The following is a 25,680-nucleotide window of genomic DNA, read 5'->3' on the forward strand; positions in this document are numbered from 1 at the left end:
AATCTCCGTGCACATTGATTCAAGTGTTACAAAATTGACGAGACTTTGTTAAATCTTAGTTAACTAAGATTTAGACATGTAGATGTGCTCTTTTTATCACATATCTAAATTAGTTAATCATGCATAAAAAGAAAATAAAAAGAAAAAATAAAATACCCACACGAATCTTCGCATAAAAGAAGTAACATAATAGGATTTAGATGTGCAATATTTATGATACATCTATATGCTTTAACAAAACCGAATTTTGTAACACTTCATGCGCAATAAATCCAACCAAGCTCTGGTGGTTTAGTAGAGCTTATGGCCGCCGTGCTTTAGGGGCGAAATGAAGGCGTATCTCCTGCGAATGCGATCTCGTGGCAGCGTCGGGCAGCTCAAACCAAGTTTATCCCTTTTGGCATGCACATGTCGGCATGTATCCAACCGAGAAGGCCACGAAGCCGCGCAGGCGTACGTGTCCGCCGCTCGCACACGCGTCGCGCCGCGCGCCGCTCGCGGGTCACCGGCCGCCACCGCTCTCACGCCCGCGCCCTTCCAGACCTCTCTCGCCCGTCGCCACCTTTTTTTATTAAGCTCGCTCCTCGTTGTGCTTCTCCACTCGCACGGCGAAGAACAGGGCACCTCTGACCGAACATAGTAGTATAGCATCTCCCCACGCTTCACCACAGCTACAGCATCAAGATCACTAGATCACCTAGCCAGGTATAGCTATGGCGTCCGAGCAGGATCGCCGCGAGGAGCGCGTGCAGGCCGCGGCGCAGAAGGCGGCCGACGAGCTCGCCGCGGCCAGGCGGGACATGCACGAGCCCAGCAGCCCAGGACGGCGGACCGGCATCTTCGGCAGCGTGCAGGAGAGCGCGCGCTCCCTGCTGGGCGCCGTCCGCGACACCTTCTCCGGCGGCGTCCGGGACACAACCACGGCCCACGACAGCTACTCTACCGGCGCCATGGGGACCGCGGGGGAAAAAGTCAATGAGTACGGGAGCTACGCATCCCAGAAGGCCGAGGAAGGGAAGGAGAGCGCGAGTGAGATGGCGGACGCCGCCGCGGGGAAGACCAAGGAGACCAAGGACGCGACGGTGGAGAAGACGAGGGAGATGGCGGACGCCGCCGCGGGGAAGACCAAAGAGACCAAGGACGCGGCCGCAGAGAAGGCGCGCGGCGCGGGGGAGATGGTGACGGAGAAGGCGAGGAGCGCCAAGGACGCTGCCTTGGAGACTAAGGACGCGGCGGCTGACAAGGCGAGTGGAGCGGCGGAGACGGTGACGGAGAAGGCCAAGGGCGCCAAGGACGCAACCGTTGATACAGGGGAGGGCGCCAAGGAGTACATGGTGGACAAGGAGGAGGACGCCCGGCGAGCGCTCGCCGGCTCGGCCAAGGATAGCGAGGGCGAGACGAAGGAGTCGGCGTGGCAACAGGGCCAGGATGTGCGGCGGCGGGCGGCGGAGAAGGCCGAGGAGGCTCGTCAGCGCACGCACCAACCACCGGAGGAGGAGAGGTAAAAGCACCGTTGCCACCAGCCACGCCGTGGTTCAAGGATCAAGATGCGAAGGCTTCAACAGTAAGTTGATTGAACGCGTCAATCTGTTAAATCTGCAGGTCGAAGTTGGCAACGGAGAACATCTTCGGGTCGGCGCAGGGGTTGACGGAGGCGTTCAAGGAGAAGATGACGATGCCGACGGACGTGATCGAGCGGAAGCTCGCTGAGAGGAAGGGGACGACAAGGGACGCGGGCAGGGGCGAGGCACTGAACGCGGACGACGTGATGATGCGCGTGAAGGAGGCGGACCAGATGACCGGGACAGGGTTTAACGACGTCGGCAAGATGGGCGAGGAGGGCACCGGCATGAAGGCGGCACTGAGGGCCGACGACGAGGAGGACGTGATGCTGCGGGTGAAGGCGGCGGACCAGATGACAGGGCAGGCGTTCAACGACGTCGGCCCGATGGGCGAGGAGGGCACGGGATGGGGTCCGGCATTGAGGGCGCGGAAGGACGCCTGAAGCATGCACACCTGTTGCGTGTGAGCGTTTTGTGTGACACTTTGTACGAGCTACTCCTGTAGCAAATGAATAAATTAGAGTTAATTACACCGGTGGTGCTTAAACTTGGCGTAAACGGTTGATGCTAGAACTTATGACATACATTGAACTAGTGCAATAACTTGGTTTGGTTGAGCAAATACGGTCCTAATCGTGTATTGATAGGAAATCAACAAGTCATGGCATGGCAGCGTGGCACGGGCCGCTGTCAGCGACTTGAAGCGTGTGGCCTATTTTTTTGTAAAAGAACCCCTAAAAGAATTTATTTCTCACAAAAAAGACCATGTTCACGTGGTAGATGTTCTTTTTTCTTTTTGCTGTATGACAAGTAGGTGCTGACGTGAAAACTAAAAGAAAATTTTAGGCCTCGACATTCGAACACGCCAACTACTGCTAGGACGCACACCCTCACAACCACGGCAACATTTGCTCCCAGATGTTCCCAGATGTTCAATAAGTATAACAAGTCGTCCTTAATGTAGTACTCCCTCCGTTCCAAAATAGATGACTCAACTTTATACTAACTTTAGCACAAAGTTGGGTCATCTATTTTGAAACGGAGAGAGTATATAAGGGTATCTGGAAAAAGAAAAGTAGTATGAAGATGATGCATGTGGAGCTTAAATTGGCTGCAGATAGTGCCACCCATTTTACACGCGCTAGTTCTTTTTGAAATAATTGTAAAACATAAGTAATAAAAATAAAGTTCAAAACATTTATGTGTGATAAATATTATACATACAAACGATGATTAGTACATAAAAGTTTTTGAACAAACATGCATTATATAAATTGTTTAGTAAATGCGGACACTTAGAATGTTTAATGAATATAAAAAGTATAGAGTTGCAGCTACATTTAAATTATTCAAACTGATGAATATAAACATTTACTAAATATTTATGAATATTCACTTTTGACTTATATTAAAAACAATTGTCTAATTTAAATATTAGCACGACTGAATATTCATATTAACATTTTAGATCTTAAACTACATATTTTTTAATTATACAGACATTGAATTATAAAAATAGGACAATGCTAACGCCCACACGTGTGGTGGGAACGAAATCCGCTCACACGCTTTATAACACACAGACTGTGTCACGTCACCGCATGCATGCATGTCAGAATTTTTGGATTTTCAATTTTTAAAATGTTTTATCTCTTAAATAAAAAATCTAATTGAAGATTTATTTTCATCATTAAATTCCTCGCGACGAGATCTTCGAAACTAGATCTCATATCAATATATTCCGACGAATTTTTTGAGGGTTAAAAATTGCCATGTCTATTGCACATAAATTGCCATGGTGTTTACATTAAAGTTGCGATGATATGTTTCAGCTATTTTCTTCTACATTTAAAAGTAAAATTTTGACATTTATAAAACGAAGAATTAAGAAACTAGACTTGCCATAAACCATAAGCTCAAACTGCCATGATACATGCACTTAAAATTTTCATGGTTCATACAAAAAATAATTTTCATGATCAAAGTACTGTAGTTGTCATCATCAGAATACTAAAATTGCCATGCTCTACAAACTGAAATTGCCACATAGCAACTTTAGTTTAAGCACTATAACAACTACAATGTAAACATTATGAGAACTTTTGGGCAAAAAAAATTCGTCGAAACGTATCAACATGAGGTCTAGTTTTAAAAATTTTATCGAGACGGATTTAATGATGAAACAAAATTTTTAATTCAATTTTTTAATTAGAAGATAAAACATTTTTAAACCGAAAATCAAAAAGATTTTTGCTGATGTCATTTGTTCACATGTGGCAAAATGAGTGGTAAAGAAGACATGTGAACGATGTGCAAGATGCCACACGTGCGGGCCTTAGTTTTTTCCTAAAAATATCCGTATGATTATTGAAATGCTTGTAGAATTAAAATAACTTTTATGAATTGTAGTGCTAAAAATATTTATTTCTTATTATACAAATATTTTTGTAATTTCACAAATATTATTTTACATATGTATGTATGTTTTTAAAATTATATGTGAACAGTTTAGAAAAGTAATTTATTTTGTTTCTATGTATAATAATATTTATACTTCACGAAAATTTAAACATTATTTTTATTATTGACATTAGAATTTACATACCTACAAATATCTAAATAAAATAAACAGGAGCAAATGGGCCGCACTGACGGCAGCCCATTTCAGCCCCACAAGCGCCTCTATTCGACTACATTAACCTAACTATCCATGTTGAAGTATTTCTCGAAAAAAAGAAAAACTATTCATATGAAGTTGTTAATAGGTGAATGGTATAGCGGCCAGGACCAACTGTGACCTAACCAAGGGTCACGCGCTCGAGATGCCAAGCCTCCTTTTTTCTTGTTAATTTTAGTATGTACACACGGGACCCACTAGCAACAGAGTCGTAAAAAAATTAAAATGCCACCTTTCCAACTTCAATAAGGTTTTTTATGAGAAAAAGACTCAAGGGGGTTTTAAAAAAAATGGTCACACTTCCTCTCTTTGCCATCCTGACTGTGGGACCATGACATGTTGGCGCGCCTAGTCAGTGGCTCAGGCGTACACAACCGAGATTTGCACCGTATTTGCACGCCGGAGCCAAGTTATTACACCAGTTCGATGTATACCGCAAATTCTAGCATCAAAGTGACCGTTCACGCCAAGTTCAAGCACCACTGATGTAATTGACTCAATAAATTATGCCGGGCAACTTTTTTTATTAATAAGTCACTAAGAGCAACTCTTTTTATTAATAAGTCACTAAGAGCAACTTCAATGGGGCGACTCATTTCGTCCGGTTGGGTCGGTGCAGATAAAAGTGAAGGCCCAACGCGCCGACCTAAACGAAAATCGTGTCCGTCTGTCGTCCACGCCGACCCATTTTCACCCTAAAATTGGACGCGCCGCGCGTTTCCTCGGCATCCGCCGCGTCCTCATTTGTAGGCCGCCCAACCGTCATCACCGACAACGGGCCCATCAGCCAGCCAATGAAAGCGTATGAAAGCATCCTTTTTTAACACACGTGCGGCGGGGGCCGGGCTCATCCACTTTCGTCCACATCTGGCACCCCACCTTTGCACACACGTGCGGCGGGGGCCGGCCTCATCCACTTTCGTCCATATCTGGCACCCCACCTTTGCTTCCTTGCCGGCGACAGCAAACCCTGTCGACGGCGGGGGACTCCGTCCACACCCCGTTGTTCGTGCCGAAACTGGCCATCGTCACCCTCCGTCGAGCCCAAGCCGGAGCCGACGCGAAAGCGCTCCCTGCCCCGACCCACTTGGCTAGAGGAGGCCTACTCGTGGACGGGCTAGTACCGCGAGTGGGTGAGCGTGCCTCCCGTCCACTTGACCGCGATGCTGGTGCAGGAGACGGCCCACCTCGAGCGCTGGAAGGCGCACTGGCTCCGTCAGGAGCAGGCCGACGGCAAGAAGCAGATGCACTACGAGGCCATGCTCCAACGTGATGGGGAGGCGCTCCGGCTCGAGGAGGAGGAGGAGGAGCGCGCGCAGCTGGCCACAATGCCGCCGTCCGAGCAGACGCCGGAGGAGGCTGCCCTGACAGCGTACTAGGTGGCGTTCGGGTGGGCTGGCCCTGCTCCTATCTCCATCGACCTCACCGGCGAAGACGAGGTCGACGCCAAGGGCAAGGGCAAGACCGACGACGTCTGGGGCAGCATGCAGGGCGGCAGAAGGTGGGCACATACTTTTTTTATATTTTAATTAATGTTTAATTAGGTTTAAGTGAACTTTGCCCGGTGTTTGATCGGCCACTTATGTTTATTTTTTGCGAGTTGTTTTTTTTCAGGCCAGCATATTTGGGTCAGCCTCCCGTTGGGCGGTCAAGCCGACCCATTTGAAAATACGAACATGCACGTCCTCCTGGCCGACCAAAATGAACCAAAAACAGACAAAGCGTGCGTTCATTTGGATCGCCCCGTCGGAGTTGCTCTAACTCTACAAAGTATTGTAATCCTTTGTGAGAAATGTAATTTCATGCTTCCTCCGTTAGAATGAAATAGAGCCACTTTGGGTTTCCTTATGTATGAGGCATGGAACAAAGCGAGCGAGAGTTGAACTCTAGTAAGTCGAATCCCCCTGATAGAATGGTCCGAATCCCTTTGTGGTAGAACAGTCAGCTATTAACTGACTGGTTTGACTGGTTCAAATCCTATTTAGGCTGGTCGTAGGTTCGAATCCTATTTAGCTGACTCATTTGACTGGTTCAAATCTCATTTAGGCTGGTCTTTGGTTTGAATCCTATTTAGAAGGATTTTATTTATTCTTTAATGTAAGAGTTTTAATGTAAAGACACTGGGAGAGAGGGAGTATAATTTTATTAAGTGGCTTCTCAAACCAATAAAACGAATCAACGACAGGCAACTATTTTTCAGTAGCTCAGTGGTAGAGCGATCGTAGGTTCGAATCCTATTTAGAAAGATTTTATTTCAGTAGCTCAATGGTAGAACGGTAGTATGTTCGAATCCTATTTAGAAGGATTTTAATTATTCTTTATTTATTCCGCTATTATCACCTTCCCTTTCTCTGCTGGTGAATCTTCACGTCAAATGGTAACCCTCCCTCTCCTACGCTTAATCAACCAACTCCCTTAACCATTATTGACAATAATCTGACCTCTGCCATGATAGATGCAACTCACTCTCTCCAGGACCTTGACACCCACGAGAGCACTATACGCAAAGAGCGCGGCAAGACATCTCGTGACCACTCCTCCTCTAAAGACAAGCTGCGCCGTAGCGCGCGGCTTGCCGGCAAGGAGGCCAAGTAGTCCACCATGATCTCCAAGGCCGTCAAGGCTAAGGCCACTCGCCTCTCTCCTGTGGACATTGACACGACCATTGATCACGCCATCCAGGATACTCGCCTCGATGCTGCTGATGGCCCTCCTGCCTCTGCTGAAGATTTGGCCACCATTGTGTTGCTCTGTGGCGCCGATGACGGTCACGTTGCAGCTATCCTTGACTCTGAGGCCTCTGCCTCCGGTGAGGAAGACGCACCATGAACCGTATCCTAGGCATGCTCTGCCCCTCGGCGTCGGGGCCTAAATTGATGCTGATGTCTGTCTCTGCTAGATCATACGCGCTAAGTGTGTCGTTGCTCTTTTGCTCATCGTGTCTGCTGTCATTGGGTCCACTACTATCCTCGCGTCATTATGTAATACTTGCTATCATAGAACTCTTGTACTTTTGCTTATCCAGTCGGTGTATGCATCATCCTAATGAGTAATACTGCAATCTCTATTTGCTCATGGAATGTACGTGGCTTGGGTGATGATGCCAAGTGTTCTGACGTTCTATCTGAATTGCTCGCGATCAAACCTCACATTGCCCTCCTGGAAGGATCAAAACTCGATACCTACTCCGATACCAAACTAAGATCGTTCATACCATGTGACCTAGACCAAGTTTTCTCGTTGCCCGCCATTGGCACGGCTGGCGGCACTATTTCTGCCGTTAACAAAACTTCTCGCCACGTTAATCAAGTACATAAATAACATTACATCAAACAAACACTCATGGCCCGACTACGGCGCCAAAATAAAAGATAACCCAACATGCGACACGGTCCCAATCACCCCCAACTGGGCACCACTACTGATCATCAGGAAAGGAAACATAGTAACGTTGAGAGTCTTCGTCGAACTCCCACTTGAGCTCATACGCGTCTGCTGTAGCGGAATCATCAGGCCATGCATCTGGTGTAATAGTAATCTGTGAGCCATAGGGACTCAGCAATCTCGCACCCTCGCGATCAAGACTATTTAAGCTTATAGGTAAGGCAAGGTAAATATATGTGGAACTGTAGCAAGCGACTAGCAAGTATGGTGGCTAACTTATTCGTAAAAAGAGAGAGAGAAGAAGAGGCAAAGCGCGAGCGAGAAACTAAAGAGCAACCTACGCAAACATTACTCCAACACTGTGTCCACTTCCCGGACTCCGCCGAGAAGAGGCCATCACGGTAACACACTCAGTTGATTCATTTCAATTAATTAAGGTTCAAGTTATCTACAACCGGACATTAACAAATTCCCATCTGCCCATAACCGCGGGCACGACTTTCGAAAGTTCAAAACCCTGCAGGGGTGTCCCAACTTAGCCCATGACAAGCTCTCATGGTCAACAAAGGAATAGACCTCCTCCCAAGACGTTCCGATCAGACTCGGTATCTCGGTTCTTCAAGACATTTCGACAGGTTAAAACAAGACCAGCAACACCGCCCGAATGTGCCGACAAATCCCGATAGGAGCTGCACATATCTCTTTCTCAGGGCACACTCAGATGAGCGCTCCATACAACTAAAACCAAACCTCGAGTTTCCCCGAGGGGGCGCTGCATAGGACTCTAGTTTGGACCAACACTCAGAGGAGCACTGGCCCGGGGGGGTTTAAATAAGATGACCCTTGGGCTCTGGAAACCCAAGGGAAAAAGAGGCTAGGTGGCAAATGGTAAGACCAAGGTTGGGCATTGTTGGAAAAGCTTTAATCAAGGCGAACTATCAAGGGATTCCCATTATAATCCAACCGCGTAAGGAACGCAAAATCCGGGAACATAACACCGATATGACGGAAACTAGGGCGGCAAGAGTGGAACAAAACACTAGGCGAGAGGCCGAGCCTTCCACCCTTTACCAAGTATATAGATGCATTAAGATAACAAGATCATATAATGATATCCCAACAAGTAAATAAATGTTCCAACAAGGAACGGCCTCCAATCTTCACCTGCAACTAGCAACGCTATAAGAGGGGCTGAGCAAAGCGGTAACATAGCCAATCAATGGTTTGCTAGGAGATGGTGGGTTAGAGGTTTGACATGACAATTTGGGGGGATTGAAAGCAAGTGGTAGGCATCGTAGCATTGGCATAGCAAAAGAGCGAGCAAACTAGCATAGCAAAGATAGTAGTGATTTTGAGGGTATGATCATCTTGCCTGCACAGTTGTCAGAGTTGACTGGATCCTCGAAAGAAAACTCAGCGGGCTCCTTGTTAGCGAACTCGTCTCCCGGCTCTACCCAAACAAGACAAACAAGCAACAAGGATACAATCAACCACGTGCAAGGACCAAACAATATGATGCAATGATGATGTGCTATGCGGGATGCGAAATGCAAGATATGACAGGAAACGCATGAACCCGGCCTCAACTTGGAAATACAAGTGTGCCACTGGAAAGATGAGATGAAATCGCTTGAAAACGATATAAAGAACGCTGGAATCGGAGTTACGGTTTGGAAATGGCAAGCGATTCAAAAATGACACCGGTCTGCGATTTACAGCAAGTAGGCATCTAAATGCAACGAAATGAACATACTACAGCACCCAAACATGACAACAAAATACATGGCAGGAATTCACACAAGATGCTTAACAAAATTCTAGCACTGATCTACGGCCAATTCATCCATTAACAGGTTCAAACAAGCATGGCAAAAATGCATATGGCAAACAGATTTCAGACTTAGTGAAATTAACACTTGTCTGGAATTTCAGATCAGGTAGCCCTCTTCGGAGCCACAAAACTACATGCTACAGGATCTGAACATGGCAAATTAAAGCATGGCATGGAGCTACTCAAAGAGCTTAAAAAAGTCCCTTAGTGACCTTGAGCCAAAAGGGATCAGAAAATACAATTGCAAGCATGTGAACATAGCAAAAACATAATCAGTTTTCAGACTTAGTGAAAAACTGACACATGCTGAAATATAACTCAAGTAGGCATGTTTACGAGCTCGATGCACTCACTATGGTGCAAGTCATGGCAAGACAAGCATACATCCGTCAATAAGGCACAAAATTCAAGCTAGACATGGCAAGAACAATAGCATAGCATGCACGGATCCACTACCACATCACCGGCAAAATTGCAAATAAGTTGACAATCTGCCCAGATTCACAAAGTAGCAAAAGTAGAGCTCGATTGACTCAAGCCAGGGTGCTTCATAATTTCAAACAAAGACATGGATGGATAGAGCACTACAATATTAACAAAACAACCTTACTGATCATCCTCAAAAGAGGCACAGATCACTAGGAAACAACATGAACATATGGTATCATGAAATAAATAGATCAAGGACTTAGTGGATTTGCTAAGTCCCTGAAAACAGAATTAGCAAGTGCACCACTTTGCAAGCTTGCACTAGTCACCACACACACCACAAAAATACATGGGTTGCACCTCTGGAAAGATGACAAACCCTTAACAAAACATATGTAGAGCATCCGGGCATATCATGCACACATTAATCATGGCAAAAATGACAAAAACCTAAACGGAGTAGCAGATCTGACAATTATCTCAAGTAGCCCTCTTCTAACAGCATTTCGGGCATCAAGATGAGCTGAAATGAAAAAGATGCAATGGAATGAAATGATGTACTCTCTGAGATGAACATTTTGATATGCTATATGCATGAATCGGAGCTACAGATGCAAAGTTACGGGGTCACGAACATGAGCACTTGAAACGAAAATTTTAGGGACTTGGACGAAAGTTCAACCTCCCAGATCCAGGGTTTGACCCGAGGCACGCGAACCGAGGACGGCGGCGCGCACTGTAGCTGGCCGGATCCGAGGTCGCCAGCGAACTTGCTGGGGCTCACCGGACGGCGAGGAGGCGGTGGTGGTGAAGGCGGTGGCGGCCGGGCGGCGGCTCGGCGGCGCGGGGCCGGGCCGGCGTCGACGAGGAGGCGGGGCGGCGTGGTGCGGTCGTCGCTGGCGAGGGGCGAGGCGGCCGCCGGCGAGGGCGCGCGCGGGCGGCGCGGTGGCGCGGGCCGAGAGGAGCAACGGCGGCGGGGCGCGGTAGGTGGCGGCGGGCGGGAGCGGGCCGCGGGGGCCGGATCTGGGCTCCCGGGCCGCAGCGGCGGCTGGCAGTGGAGTGACACATGGTGGGCGCCTATTGGCTGGGGCGCGGCGGCGGGATTCGTCCGGCGGTGGCGGACATGTCCGGTGCGCGCGAGGGGATTTTAGGGTTTCGGGGGGAGAGGAAGATCCGGATTCGGAGGGGTCTTTAAATAGACATAGAGGGAGCTAGGAGAGTCCAAATGAGGTGCGGTTTTCGGCCACGCGATCGTGATCGAACGCTCTAGATGATGGAGCAGAGTTAGGTTGGTTTTGGGCCAAATTGGATGGGTGTTGGGCTGCAACACACACGAGGCCTTTTCGGTCCCTCGGTTAACCGTTGGAGTATCAAACGAAGTCCAAATGGTACGAAACTTGACAGGCGGTCTACCGGTAGTAAACCAAGGCCGCTTGGCAAGTCTCGGTCCAATCCGGAAATGTTTAATCCCCACAAACAAAAAGAAAGCTAGAAATGACCACCGGAGGAGAACGAAGCGCCGGAATGCAAAACGGACAACGCGGAAAATGCTCGAATGCATGAGATGAACACGTATGCAAAAGCAATGCACATGATGACATGATATGAGATGCATGACAACGACAACAACACACGGAGACAAAGACCCGAACCCGAGAAAATAAATAACTTAACGCTGGAAATGGCAAGAGTTGGAGTACAAATTGGGAAAGTTACATCCGGGGTGTTACAAGCTCCTAGCTATCTCACAACCGAATGATTCTCTCTGGTTGCTTGTTGGAGACTTCAACATCCTTCACTTCCCTTCCGAAAAAAACAACAAAGCCTTTTGGCAGTCAGAGGCCAACGCATTCAACCAAACCATAGACGACCTAACTCTCATCGAGCTGCCACTCCTTGATCGCCAATTTACGTGGTCAAACAATAGATCAAAGCCCACTTTAGAATGGATTGACCACACTTTTGTTAACCTTTCATGGGCCGACACCTTTCCTAACACATCTCTATCATCGCTTACATGCTTCACTTCCGACCACGTCCCTCTCCTCATCCACATCACCACAACGATCTCTCGGTCTAACTTCTTCAAATTTGAGCCTAGTTGGGCCAATTTTCGTCCATGTAATGATATTGTTAAGAAATGTTGGACCTCAATCCTTCCCACACCGGCCAACTCGGCCGCCACCCTTGCTTCCTTGGTCAAAAAATCACGGGCCTGCCTAAAAAATGGGCACGTTCACACATTCCTACACCCCTCCGTGGATCACGTTGCAAAACTGCAATCTCTAGCCTAGACGCTAAGGAATCAAGGGCTCTCTCCCAATCAAAACTTCTCACTTGCAAGATCATCATCTCGATCCTTAAATGCACAATCCATGAGAAAATGACGTATTGGAGATGGCATGCTAAAGTTTCCTGGGCCATCCATGGGGGGGGACACAAAATTCTTCCATATGTCTACCTCCCAACGTATGAGGAAGAACAAAATTTTCTCACTCACACATGACGGTAATGTTTTCACCTCTCACCACCACAAAGCCGCGATCTTACGGGATTTTTTTCATCTCCCTCATTGGTACACCAGCAAATACATCTTGGGCCTTTGACCTGAATGCGATCTACCCACAGCCTGTTGCAGGCCTCCACGTCCTAGATGAAAATTTCTCGGAAGATGAAATCAAGCTTGCTTTCTTCCCAATGAACCCCCGGGCCAGCCCTGGGCCAGACGGCTTTGGGCCCTCCTTCTATAGAACATAGTGGCCCATAGTTAAAAGGCTCGTCCTACCTTTCTTTTCCCAATTTCATCAAGACGTGGCAGATACGAAACGCATAAACCATCACTGGTGCATATCGGTCCTAAACAAATGGTTTTTAACCCCTTTCCACGATGGCATTTGGAATCGTCGCCAAGTGAGTGTGGGCGATAGGGGGGTCCTTCCCACACGACCCAGAAACGTTGGGGATAGGGCCCCTACAGTACTCCTACTTGTTTCTGCTCGCGTTGCCATCGCAGTCAGTATTCTGTGGTGCTACGTTTACGATGCGTGGCCCATCACAAACGGTTCACTATTATAGAGCGTGTATGATGCGCGGCCCATCACAAACGGTTCATCATTAAGAAGATTAGCTAATCGTCGTACGAGTGTCGAACAAGATTATGAAGCGTCGGACCATTGTAACATCGTCATACACGACAACTATCGCACACGCTATCCTATGGTGCAACGTTTACGATGCATACTTCATCAGAAACAATTCATGGTTGTGAATCGTGTACGATAAGGCAACTAACACAAATGTTTAGTTTGCCCGCACCGTTTGTGATATTGTCTGACATCGCACACGGTTTGCAAACGACAACTATGTGCATGCTTACACACGTTTCCTCTCTGTGAACCGTCTCGGATTATGGTGCATATCGCAAATGTTTGTGTTTTACCAACCGCATGTGCCGTAACAACCTGGAGAGCGTAATTTAACCCTAATTTAATTGATGCTTTTCCAAATTGTACCGGATTTGGATTTGGATTTGGATTTGAATTTGAATTTGAATGTATGCTACAGCTTTATTGATATCCATCAGGTTCAAACAACCAATGCATTATTCGATTCATAGGTACATGTGTTCAAGAATTACATAAGAACCAAATAAAGAATAATGAACCACAGTTATATACTTTTACTATTAAAGACGGTAAAGAAAGAGGAGAAATATATTCTGGTTGCTGGACAAGGTGAAGCAGAATTCCCATATTGTGCCCTCCTCCATGCAGAAGGCACACACGACTCTAGTCCAACCCCTTGTGATGGCCGACCGGCCATCCTTCATGGTCTTCATGAAAACATCTAGATAATCATCGTGTTCTGGTAGAAATACTTTAACCTTTGCATGCCCACCAATCATGTAGTTTGAGAGGTAATCTTGAGTAAACTGCTTTTGCAACCACTGCAAAGGAAAAAGATTCAGACATTGTCATCTAACACAACTCATTATGGGCAGTAAAAAGAAGGTTGCATAGTTCTTACTTACCATCCTGCATTTCACTGTTGTCTTGGATAAAGTGTAAACAAATAGTTTAATTACCATCTTTGGACCCATTTTACTAACACTTTATTAGATTCCTCACTTGATGTTGGTTCATCGATATCTCATTGCCCCATACGCAGAAAGGGTCGAAGCGCGGATCTTTACCAATGACATATGTACCTAAAAGCACCAAGTTAATATTAGAAGCTAAACAGCAATTGCACAATGATGTAGCACAACACCCTTTTATAATATGTCTATATACATCTGTATGTGGTAGTCCATTTGAAATCTCTAAAAAGACAAATATTTAGGAACGGAGGGAGTATCTTATAACATCCAATATACTCACATATTAGATGAATTAACATCTTATATTATGGGCTGGAAGGAGTTTAGTGCATTCTTACAAATTATCGGCTGATTAACTGCTCCTGTATCCAGGGGTTACAGTTAGTTTGAGCTAGTTCAGGCTCAAATAGCCCTAAAGTATATCTAAACATGAGGGCTAGTTTGAGCTAGTTGCATCTATAACCCACCCAAAAAAACTATCCAACCCAAGAGGTGCTAATTGGAGCTAGTTCTCCTAGTGCATTTATTGTCAATCTAACCCTGCCATCCAAACAACTCTTTGGATGGAGTTAGTTCAGGGTTAGTAATGAGCTAGAAACTAACTCTAACCTCTAGCTAAGTTGAGTATCCAAACAGGGTTGTGTTGTTGTTGTTGTTGCTGCTGCTCTTCTACGTATATCTAGACATCATTAGAACACTAATGTAACACTCTTCCTTGTTTCTATGTAGCCTAGGATTGCATATTTAGACATTAAGTACAGTGCATGTTGCTATGTAGCCTTAGATATATTACATATGGCCCTAGTTAACCTAACGATAAATGGGTTGCAGATATATTCAGTTAAAAGTCCGATTCACCGATTAGTCCCTTATCAGCCGCCTGCCTATATGGTACCAGCTACCGATATCCTGAACAGTGAGCAGATATAAGCCATGTGATGAAACTAACCTCGATGGAAAACAACAGTCATTCCCAAAATTGTCCTGTGTAGGTACATCGAGAAGCATGTTAAGCACAACAGTTCATACTTGCACATATAGAACATCACGTTGTGAATAACTGGTATAAACAAGGCATACTACGAACAACCAAAGATAGCATTTGAAACTGGACATATGCTAACTACAAACAACCAAACAATCAAAAAACTTTAAAATAGGCATATGCTAGCTATAACAACAAGCAAATATATGCATTCCTATCGGTATGTTTAAAACTGGATTGATGAAATGTACTGCACAGTAAATAATTGCACATATAGAGCATCACATTGTGAACAACTGAAATAAACAAGGCATACTGCAAACAACCAGATATAGCAATTAAAACTGGACATATTCTCACTACACTACAAAAGGGACTCGACAAAACAACATGGGTTTCCTCCTGTGAAGAGGCACGGCAAAACAAATCATGGGTTTCCTCACTTATCCTAGATGGGCTCGTTCCCGTGGGAAGAGCACGAACCCTGGATGCGCTCCATGTTGTCACAGATGGGCTCCTTCCCCTTGGAAGAGCACGGCTGCAGGGTGCCCTCCCTGATGTCACAGACGGACACTTTTCCCTTGGAAGAGCAGATGGGCTCTTTCCCCTTGGAAGAGCCAGAGAGGGTGCCCTCCTCGTGGTCCCCGTCTATGACGTCTGACTTGGAAGCTGTGGATCCCAAGCCGGCGTCGCAGAACGTGTTCTTCAGAAATGACAAAAGGGGCTCGATGGCGATGTAGAATGGCAAATTGCTGACAACGAGCGAGAGGAGATCAGCGGCGGGGCCATGGATGAGATTGACGGCGGTTGAACCTGAGGGGTTGGAGGTCACTTAACTTGTGACATAGCCCGCCTCAGGCCGTCGCTGTCGATGACCTCGATGTCATAGCCGGCGGACGAGACATGCCCGCATACTCTAGTCCGCTGCTTGAGTGCCTGCCGCCAGTAATGGTCGTCAGCTTCCTCGGTGACGTCGAGCGAAGAGACCGCTATACACATATTTTGGGCCAGTCACTCCTCGAGCTCCATGGGAAGCGTAGCCGGGCTTAGGCTGCGATGCTCTAGAGTGGGGGATGTGGATGGGGATATGTGGGAAAGGGGGCGTTTGGCAGGCGTCATCTAAGAAACTCAGGGCGGCCTGGGTATGGAGATCGATGGGTAAGCTGCACGGGCAAACCGGTAGATGTTGACAATGGAGGCCTTGCGGCGGCGGCGGCGGGGGGGGGGGGGATTGCTAGGGTTTCGAGCGAGGGAGGGTGTGTGTGTGCGCACGCCCGAGGTGGTTTTGGTGTGTGTGTGTGTGTGGAGGGAGGGGGTGTTTGAGGAAATGATGCGGGTACTGAAAAGTTTACTACATAGGAGTCAAACGCGGGATTGAAATGTGGGGCTATTGAAAATTTTGATGATAGTGCATCGCACACGGTCCGGAGATAACAACCGTGTGTTATGAAACAGAAAAACCCTCGAGGCGGGCAGATATTTTCTAGGGATGCAGGCGAGATTGGGAACAAGAAACATCGCACACGGTCCGGAGATAACAACCGTGTGTTATGAAACAGAAAAACCCTTGAGGCAACATATATTTTTGAGAGGGGGAGCCTCGTGGAGCCCAATTTACTATGCAGATGTGTGCGTGACAGGTGCACCAGCGTGGCACACGGTTAGTTTGAGTAAATTGTGTCGGTTGCGTCATCCGACTTATCTAATGTTCATAAATTTGGCGAAAAATGACGCGAGAGAGGGTCAGAACACGAACACACTTGCATGTGGACCAAATTTATGTATCAAAAGGGTGGTTTGATTTTCAAATACCAAATGCAACTTCGATGTGGCACCTCTCTTACAAAGCGCACTATATTGCTTGCCCCCACCCCCCTCGTGTCGGCATGAAGGGAATCCTAAGCTATGAATGCATGCCCCCTCCCCCCAACTGAGGTTCACCCTAGCAAAGTGCGAAATAGCTACCAGCCCCCCTCCTCCCTCGTGTCGGCACGAAGGGAATCCTAAGCTATGAATGCATCCCCCCAACTAAGGTTCATTCACCTAGCAAAGCGCGAAGTAGCTAGCAGACGCCCCCTCCCCCTTCCCTCGTGTCGGCACGAAGGGAATCCTAAGCAATGAATGCATGCCCCCCAATCGAGGTTCACCCTAGCAAAGTGCGAAGTAGCTAGCAGCTCCCCTCCCTCGTGTCGGCACGAAGGGAATCCTAAGCTATGAATGCATGCCCCCCAATCGAGGTTCACCCTAGCAAAGTGTGAAGTAGCTAGCAGCCGCCCCTCCCCCTCCCTCGTGTCGGCACGAAGGGAATCCTAAGCTATGAATGCATGCCCCCAACCGATGTTCACCTAGCAAAGTGCGATGTAGCTAGCAGCACCCCCTCGTGTCGGCACAAAGGAATTCCTAAGCTATGAATGCATGCCCCCAACCGAGGTTCACCTAGAAAAGTGCGAAGTAGCTAGCAGTGCCCTCCCTCGTGTCGGCACGAAGGGAATCCTAAGCTATAAATGCATGCCCCCAACCGAGGTTCACCCTAGCAAAGTGCAAAGTAGCTAGCAGCCACCCCTCTCTCGTGTCGGCACGAAGGGAATCCTAAGCTATGAATGCATGCCCCCCCGACCGAGGTTCACCTAGCAAAGTGCGAAGTAGCTAGCAGCCCCCCTCTCCTGTCGGCACAAAGGGAATCCTAAGCTATGAATGCATGCCCCCTCCCCCCAACCGAGGTTCACCTAGCAAAGTGCAAAGTAGATAGCAGCCCCTCACCCCCTCGTGTCGCCACGAAGGGAATCCTATGCTATGAATGCATGCCCCCCAACTGAGATTCACCTAGCAAAGTGCGAAGTAGCAACCCCCCCACCACACACACACTTTCAGTCAGCGGGCCAGAGAGGCATATATCTCACCAAGATGGATCGTAAAACGGACCAAGAATAATCCACCTTGGCCGTACAACCTCTCTCTTGTTGTTGGTCAAAGTGATGGACATCCATGCGACCCCGGAGATGGGCTAGCTCGCCAATAATCATGCAAGTAGCTAGTCCCCAAAGACAACCACTGCATGCGTGTGGCCCAAACATATGTATGGAGAGGTGTGTTTTTGAGTAACAATGGAACAACTTTGATGTGGCACCATGATTTCGAACTAGAAATCCCCAGACTGAGTGAGGGTTAGGTTGACGATGCATATGTATGTTACACCACACTTCAAGCCAACGACGGGGATTCATGCATGCATGCGTGCATAGTATATGCGCTCAAACTTAATTAGGTCTGAATCTCACCATGACCTATACTACGATAACACGAACCAAATGAAGAATCCGCCATGGTAACCTATCTTGTTGTTGGTCAAGTGATCATGGATGCCCACGCGGGCCCACGAATATATAGGCTTGTCACCGATAACCACACGAGGGAGTGTACTGTTCGAAGGCAACCACTACATGCATATGTATGGAGGTGATGCATGCATGCATGCTTGAATACACAGCATGGATGTTGCGTGTGTGTCAAAAATCGTACACTAGCTCCCCACATAGAGCGAGATCGGTTCATGATGTGGCGTTGTACTAGCCTCTTCGACTCGATGGGGGGGATTCATGCGTACACATGCATGTGTGTGTGCTCAAGCTGTATCATGCATGTCATCCCAGAGCAAAAATAATAATCCCCTCGTAAGTCAAATTAACCTCTCTTGTTGTCAGGCAAAAAGTAGTGATGGACCAAGAGGCCCACAAATGGAAAGCATCGATATTGCTGATAACCGCTTAAGTGGGTGCGAGAGGACAACCACCACCGCTTTGCATGTGGGCCAAACATATATATGTTGAATACCTAAAATGCACAACTTTGATGTGCCACATGCCTAAAAAACCGTAAACCATGCACCTACATAGAGCGAGGTTCATATCAAGCGTGCTACATATGATGGTCCCCTTCCCCCCTCTTCACCGCATACTGATAACCCACAAGTATAGGGGATCGCAACAATTTTCGAGGGTAGAGTATTCAACCCAAATTTATTGATTCGACACAAGGCGAGCCAAAGAATATTCTCAAGTATTAGCAACTGAGTTGTCAATTCAACTACACCTGGATAACTTAATATCTGCAGCAAAGTATTTAGTAGCAAAGTAATACGATAGTAGTGGTAACGGTGGCAAAAGTATGGTAGCAGTTTTTGGTTTTATAGTGATTGTAACAGTAGCAACGAAAAAGTAAATAAGCGAAGAACAATATATGAAAAGCTCGCAGGCAATGGATCAGTGATGGAGAATTATGTCAGATGCGATCAATCATGCAACAGTTATAACATAGGGTGACACAAAACTAGCTCCAGTTCATCAATGTAATGTAGGCATGTATTCTGAATATAGTCATACGTTCTTATGGAAAAGAACTTGCATGACATCTTTTGTCCTACCCTCCCGTGGCAGCGGGGTCTTACTGGAATCTAAGGGATATTAAGGCCTCCTTTCAATAGAGTACCGGACCAAAGCATTAACACATAGTGAATACATGAACTCCTCAAACTATGGTAATCACCGGTAAGTATCCCGATTATTGTCACTTTGGTGTTAACAGATCATAACACATAATAGATGACTATAGACTTGCAAGATAGGATCAAGAACTCACATATATTCATGAAAACATAATAGGCTCAGATCTGAAATCATGCCACTCGGGCCCTAGTGACAATCATTAAGCATAGCAAAGTCATAGCAACACCAATCTCAGAACATAGTGGATACTAGGGATCAAACCATAACAAAACTAACTCGATTACATGATAAATCTCATCCAACCCATCACCGTCTAGCAAGCCTACGATGGAATTACTCACGCATGTCGGTGAGCATCATGAAATTGGTGATGGAGGAAGGTTGATGATGACGATGGCGGCGAATTCCCTCTCCGGAGCCCCGAACGGACTCCAGATCAGCCCTCCCGAGTGAGTTTAGGGCTTGGCGGCGGCTCCTTATCGTAAAATGCGATGAATCCTTCTCCTTTATTTTTTCTCCCCGAACACGAATATATAGAGTTGGAGTTGAGGTCAGAGGAGCACCAGGGGGCCCACGAGGTAGGGGGGGCAAGGGGGGTAGGCGCGCCCCCACCCTCGTGGACAGGGTGTGGGCCCCTGGCGTTGATTCTTTCGCCAGTAGTTTTTATATATTCCAAAAATAATCTCCGTTGATTTTCAGGTCATTCCAAGAACTTTTATTTCTGCACAAAAATAACACCATGGCAATTCTGCTGAAAACAGCGTCAGTCCGAGTTAGTTCCATTAAAATCATGCAAGTTAGAGTCCAAAACAAGGGCAAAAGTGTTTGGAAAAGTAGATACGACGGAGACGTATCAACTCCCCCAAGCTTAAACCTTTACTTGTCCTCAAGCATTCAGTTGATAAACTGAAAGTGATAAAGAAAAACTTTTACAAACTCTATTTGCTCTTGTTGTTGTAAATATGTAAAGCCAGCATTCAAGTTTTCAGCAAAGATTATGAACTAACCATATTCAAAATAACATTTAGGTCTCATGTTTACTCATATCAATGACATAATCAACTACCGAGTAATAATAATAAATCTCGGATGACAACACTTTCTCAAAACAATCATAATATGATATAACAAGATGGTATCTCACTAGCCCTTTCTGAGACCGCAAAACATAAATGCAGAGCAGCTTTAAAGATCAAGGGCTGACTGGAAATTGTAATTCATGGTAAAAGAGATCCAGTCAAGTCATACTCAATGTAAACTAACAATAATACATGCAATGACAGCAGTGCTCCCCAACTGGTGCTTTTTAATAAGAGGATGATGACTCAACATAAAAGTAAATAGATAGGCCCTTCGCAGAGGGAAGCAGGGATTTGTAGAGGTGCCAGAGCTCGGTTTTGAAATAGAGATTAATAATATTTTGAGCCGTATACTTTCATTGTCAACATAACAACCGAGAGATCTCGATATCTTCCATGCAACACACATTATAGGCGGTTCCCAATCAGAAAGGTAAAGTTTATACTCCCCCACCACCAACAAGCATCAATCCATGGCTTGCCTGAAACAACGGGTGCCTCCAACTAACAACAATCCTGGGGGAGTTTTGTTTGCAATTATTTTGATTTGATTTGAGCATGGGACTGGGCATCCCGGTGGCTAGCCATTTTCTCGTGAGTGAGGAGCGGAGTCCACTCCTCTTGAGAATAACCCGCCTAGCATGGAAGATACATACAACCCTAGTTGATATATGAGCTATTTGAGCATACAAAATAGAATGTTTATTTGAAGGTTTAGAGTTTGGCACATACAAATTTACTTGGAACGGCAGGTAGATACCGTATGTAGGAAGGTGTGGTGGACTCATATGGAATAACTTTGGGGTTTATGGAATTGGATGCACAAGCAGTATTCCCGCTTAGTACAAGTGAAGGCTAGAAAGAGACTGGGAAGCGACCAGCTAGAGAGTGACAATAGTCATGAACATGCATTAAAATTAATCAACACTGAATGCAAGCATGAGTAGGATATAATTCACCATGAATATAAATATCGTGGAGGCTATGTTGATTTTGTTTCAACTACATGCATGAACGTGTGCCAAGTCAAGCCACTCGAATCGTTCAAAGGAGGATACCACCCTATCATACCACATCACAACCATTTTAATAGCATGTTGGCACGCAAGGTAAACCATTATAAACTCCTAGAAAATTAAGCATGGCATAAGCAACTATAATCTCTAATTGTCATTGCAGACATGTTTCATTCATAATAGGCTGAATCAGGAACGATGAACTAATCATATTTACAAAAACAAGGGAGGTCGAGTTCATACCAGCTTTTCTCATCTCAATCAGTTCATCATATATCGTCATTATTGCCTTTCACTTGCACAACCGAATTGTGTGGATAATAATAATAGTGCACATGCATTGGACTAAGCTGGAATCTGCAAGTATTCAATACATGGGAGAAGACAAGGTAATATGAGCTCTTTGTTAGATCAACAATAATACATAAGAGAGCCACTCAACATTTTCATCATGGTCTTCTCCTCTCAACCCCCAAAGAAAAGAAAAGAAACAAAACTATTTACACTAGAAAGCTCCCAACAAGCAAAAGAAGAACGAGAAATCTTTTTGGGTTTTCTTTTTAATTGCTACTACTACAGGCATGGAAAGTAAACTAGCTAAAAGCTACAACTAATTTTTTTGGTTTTTCTTATGGTTTTTCAAACACACAAGAAGAAAGCTTAAAACAGAAAATAAACTAGCATGGATTATACAATGAAAAAGTATGAGCACCAAAAACTGGCATGAGTGTGTGTAGGAACGCAAGTATGTCTAGAGGGGGGGTGATTAGACTACTTGACCAAATAAAAATCTAGCCTTTTCCCAATTTTAGTTCTTCGCAGATTTTAGCAACATAGCACAAGTCAAGCAATCAACCTACACATGCAATTCCAAGAGTATAGAAGTGGAATGTAAAACAATTGCATATGAAGGTAAAGGGATGAGTTTGAGGGAGCAAACACAATGTAGACACAGAGATTTTTGGCGTGGTTCCGATAGGTGGTGCTATCGTACATCCACGTTGATGGAGACTTCAACCCACGATGGGTAATGGTTGCGCGAGTCCACGGGGGGCTCCTTCCACGAAGGGTCCACGAAGAAGCAACCATGTCTATCCCACCATGGCTGTCGCCCACAAAGAACTTGCCTCACTAGGGTAGATCTTCACGAAGTAGGTGATCTCCTTGCCCTTACAAACTCCTTGGTTCAACTCCACAATCTTGTCGGAGGATCCCAAGTGACACCTAGCCAATCTAGGAGACACCACTCCCCAATAAGTAACAAATGGTGTGTTGATGATGAACTCCTTGCTCTTGTGCTTCAAATGATAGTCTCCCCAACACTCAACTCTCTCTCATAGGATTGGATTTGGTAGAAAGAAGATTTGAGTGGAAAGCAACTTGGGGTAGGCTAGAGATCAAGATTTATGTGGTTGGAATGGAATATCTTGACCTCAACACAAGTGTAGGTGGTTCTCTCTCAGAAAATATGTATTGGAAGTGTAGGCATGTTCTGATGGCTTTATCCACGAATGAAGAGTAGGTGGGCGGGTATTTATAGCCTCCACACAAAATCTAACCGTTACACATAAATCACCAAACTCGGTGGGACCGATTCAGAGAACTCGGTCAGACCGATTTGGTTCATAATGTGACCGTTAGGTGTTTTGGTGGGACCGACATGTCAACTCGGTGGGACCGATTTCATTAGCGTTAGGGCATAACGTAATCTCGGTGAGACCGATTACACAAACTTGGTGGGACCGATTTTGGTAATAGACAAACAGAGAGTTGGTCAGGCAAACTCGATGGGACCGATTCGCTCATCTCGGTTGGACCGAAATGTTACAAAAAGGAAACAGAGTGTTTGCATTGCAATCACGGTGGGACTGATCGCTCATCTCGGTTTGACCGAAACGTTACGAAGGGAAACAGAGAGATTACAAGTCCATCTTGGTGAGACCGAGATCCCTATCTGTGAGACCAAAAATACTAGGGTTTCTGGCAATGGCTATGTCAACTGAACTTGGTGGCGCCGGATAGAAAGAATCGGTGGGGCCGAGTTGGATATTTGGTGTGGGACATATGTGGATATGAGAAAGTAGTGGAGGGTTTTGGAGCATATCACTAAGCATTTTGAGCAAGCACCTCATTAAGCAACACCTCATCCGTTCTGTCGGATGTGGGGTTCTGGCAAACCATTAAGGTTCGAACACTGGGGTGTGAGCGAAGTCTTTCCCTCCTATCGATGTACGCCCTAGCTCACTAAGATCTCGCGGACGAACTCGACGGGCTCGCAACACAGAAAGAGACATGATTTATACTAGTTCGGGCCACCGTTGTGGTGTAACACCCTACTCCAGTGTGGTGGTGGTGGATTGCCTCTTGGGCTGATGATGAACAATACAAGGGGAAGAACAGCCTCCTGAGGTTGAGGTGTTCTTGTGCGTGGCTAACTTGTGCGGGTGAGAGAGTGATCTAAGATGCGGTCCTCTCATCCTCTCCCCTTCTCTTCCTCCCTTTCTATGGTGGTGGATAGCCCTACTTATAGAGGCCCTGGTCCTCTTCCCAAATATTGAGCGGGAAGGGAGCCAACAACGGCGGGCTAATTTGAAGGGGGACAGCTAATACAAGCCACCCTAACAAAAGGTGGTCTACGCCTGCGAAAGGCTCTGGTGGTGATGCCGTCTTGGGCTCCACGATGACCTCCGTCTTGTCGTCCATCTGGTCTTGGTCTTGTTGCACCAAAATGGCAACCTTTGCCTGATGCCTTGGTACTCCTCGCCTGCGCTAGTTTCCTTAGCACCAAAGAGGAAACAAGGACGCTGCGCGCGCTGGCGCCCGCCTGGCGCCCACTTGGTGTCGATCGTCATGGCTCACGTCACAAGAGCCTCGTGAGGTTTGCCTCGCCTTGATATCTCCGCTCCTCGTGAGCCTGCCTGACTAGGCCGCCCCAAAGGAGGTCTCGTGTCATCCGCCTCGCGAGGCTTCGCCCATCGCGAGGGTCTTGGGTGCCTCGTTGGTGAAGATGGTCCGTACGGCCTGCTGGCTCAGCCACGCAACGGGCCGTAGGCAGGCAAGTCTGGGGACCCCCGTTCCCAGGACGGCGACAGTATCCCCCGGGCCCAAGGTGTGCTCGGGCTTGGCTTCACGGCGAAGCCAAGGGCCAAGCACGGAGCACCGCAGGCCCCCAAAGCCTGCGGCCTTGGTTGACGCGTGGCAGTTGATTGGTCGTGGGCGTCTCTGCTTCCCCACGCTGCCTCGGTGACTGCATGACTTGACGAGTCCCTGAGACATGCAAGGGAAACCATCATTACCTGTGGTCATGGGAGGTGCCGGTTGGCCTTCTTTTGCTATTAATGGGGAGGGGGGCGGAGCCCCCGTCGCCCATCTCTTCCTCGCTTGCTGCTTCTTCTTCCTCGCTCCACTCCTAGCTTCTTCTCCCTCGCTTTGTTGCTCGCTGCGCCACCAATGGCGCCATGAAATAAGTTCTCTACGACCGAGAAGGGAAAGTCCCCTCGCGAGGGACCCGGTTCGCCGGCGCCCAGGCGCAGACGTGGCCGTCCGTGCAAGCACACCGCGTCCCCTGTCGCGGCCCACTATCGGAGTGGTGCCACGGCACGCGAAGCGGGTCGTCCCAGCCACGGCGATCCAGCTGACGAGGGGAGGCGTGCTCTGGTGGCGCGCCCCCCCCCCGTCCACGCTTCCACACGGTGGTAGTGTCGCCGGAGTTTGTCGTCTGGTCAGAGAACCCGGCCGGCAACTGGCTCCAACTTCCGCACTTCTTCGCCAACGAGCTATTGGCCTCCGGTCCAGGCGGACTCTGGCTGCTGGCGGATGGTTGCTGCAGCAAGGCCTCTTGGGTTGCAGTCGCGACTTCCGCCACGGGTAACATAGCCCTGGCCTGCGGTTGGCAGACATTCACCCCCGCGCGCGGCTTGGGTCGACAGTGCACCCTCCACTTCAACTTCGACGGCGAATCGACCCTCTACGTGAGGGTGTTTGGGTAAGATGGTCGCCGCGCCGGGTGTTGCCCCGAGGCGAGCGATGGTGAGGAGGTGCTCGGCCTCGGGGACGGTTGCGACGAGAATGGGGGCGAGCCTGCCCTCGGGGGCGGCTGTGTCTTGTCCCGCTACA

General features: G+C 47.3%; 1 protein-coding gene across 1 annotated transcript; it reads left to right on the forward strand.

Moving 5' to 3' along the window:
* The first annotated feature begins 593 nt into the window (after positions 1–593).
* On the forward strand, positions 594–2,109 carry LOC123058284 (late embryogenesis abundant protein ECP63). The gene is made up of 2 exons (XM_044481057.1): positions 594–1,501; positions 1,603–2,109. The coding sequence occupies exons 1-2, from the start codon at positions 714–716 to the stop codon at positions 2,003–2,005; spliced, it is 1,191 nt and encodes a 396-aa protein (XP_044336992.1). The 5' UTR covers positions 594–713; the 3' UTR covers positions 2,006–2,109.
* The last annotated feature ends 23,571 nt before the right edge of the window (positions 2,110–25,680 follow it).

This window comes from Triticum aestivum, chromosome 3A, assembly GCF_018294505.1.
Source record: "Triticum aestivum cultivar Chinese Spring chromosome 3A, IWGSC CS RefSeq v2.1, whole genome shotgun sequence".
NCBI classification, from domain to species: domain Eukaryota; kingdom Viridiplantae; phylum Streptophyta; class Magnoliopsida; order Poales; family Poaceae; genus Triticum; species Triticum aestivum.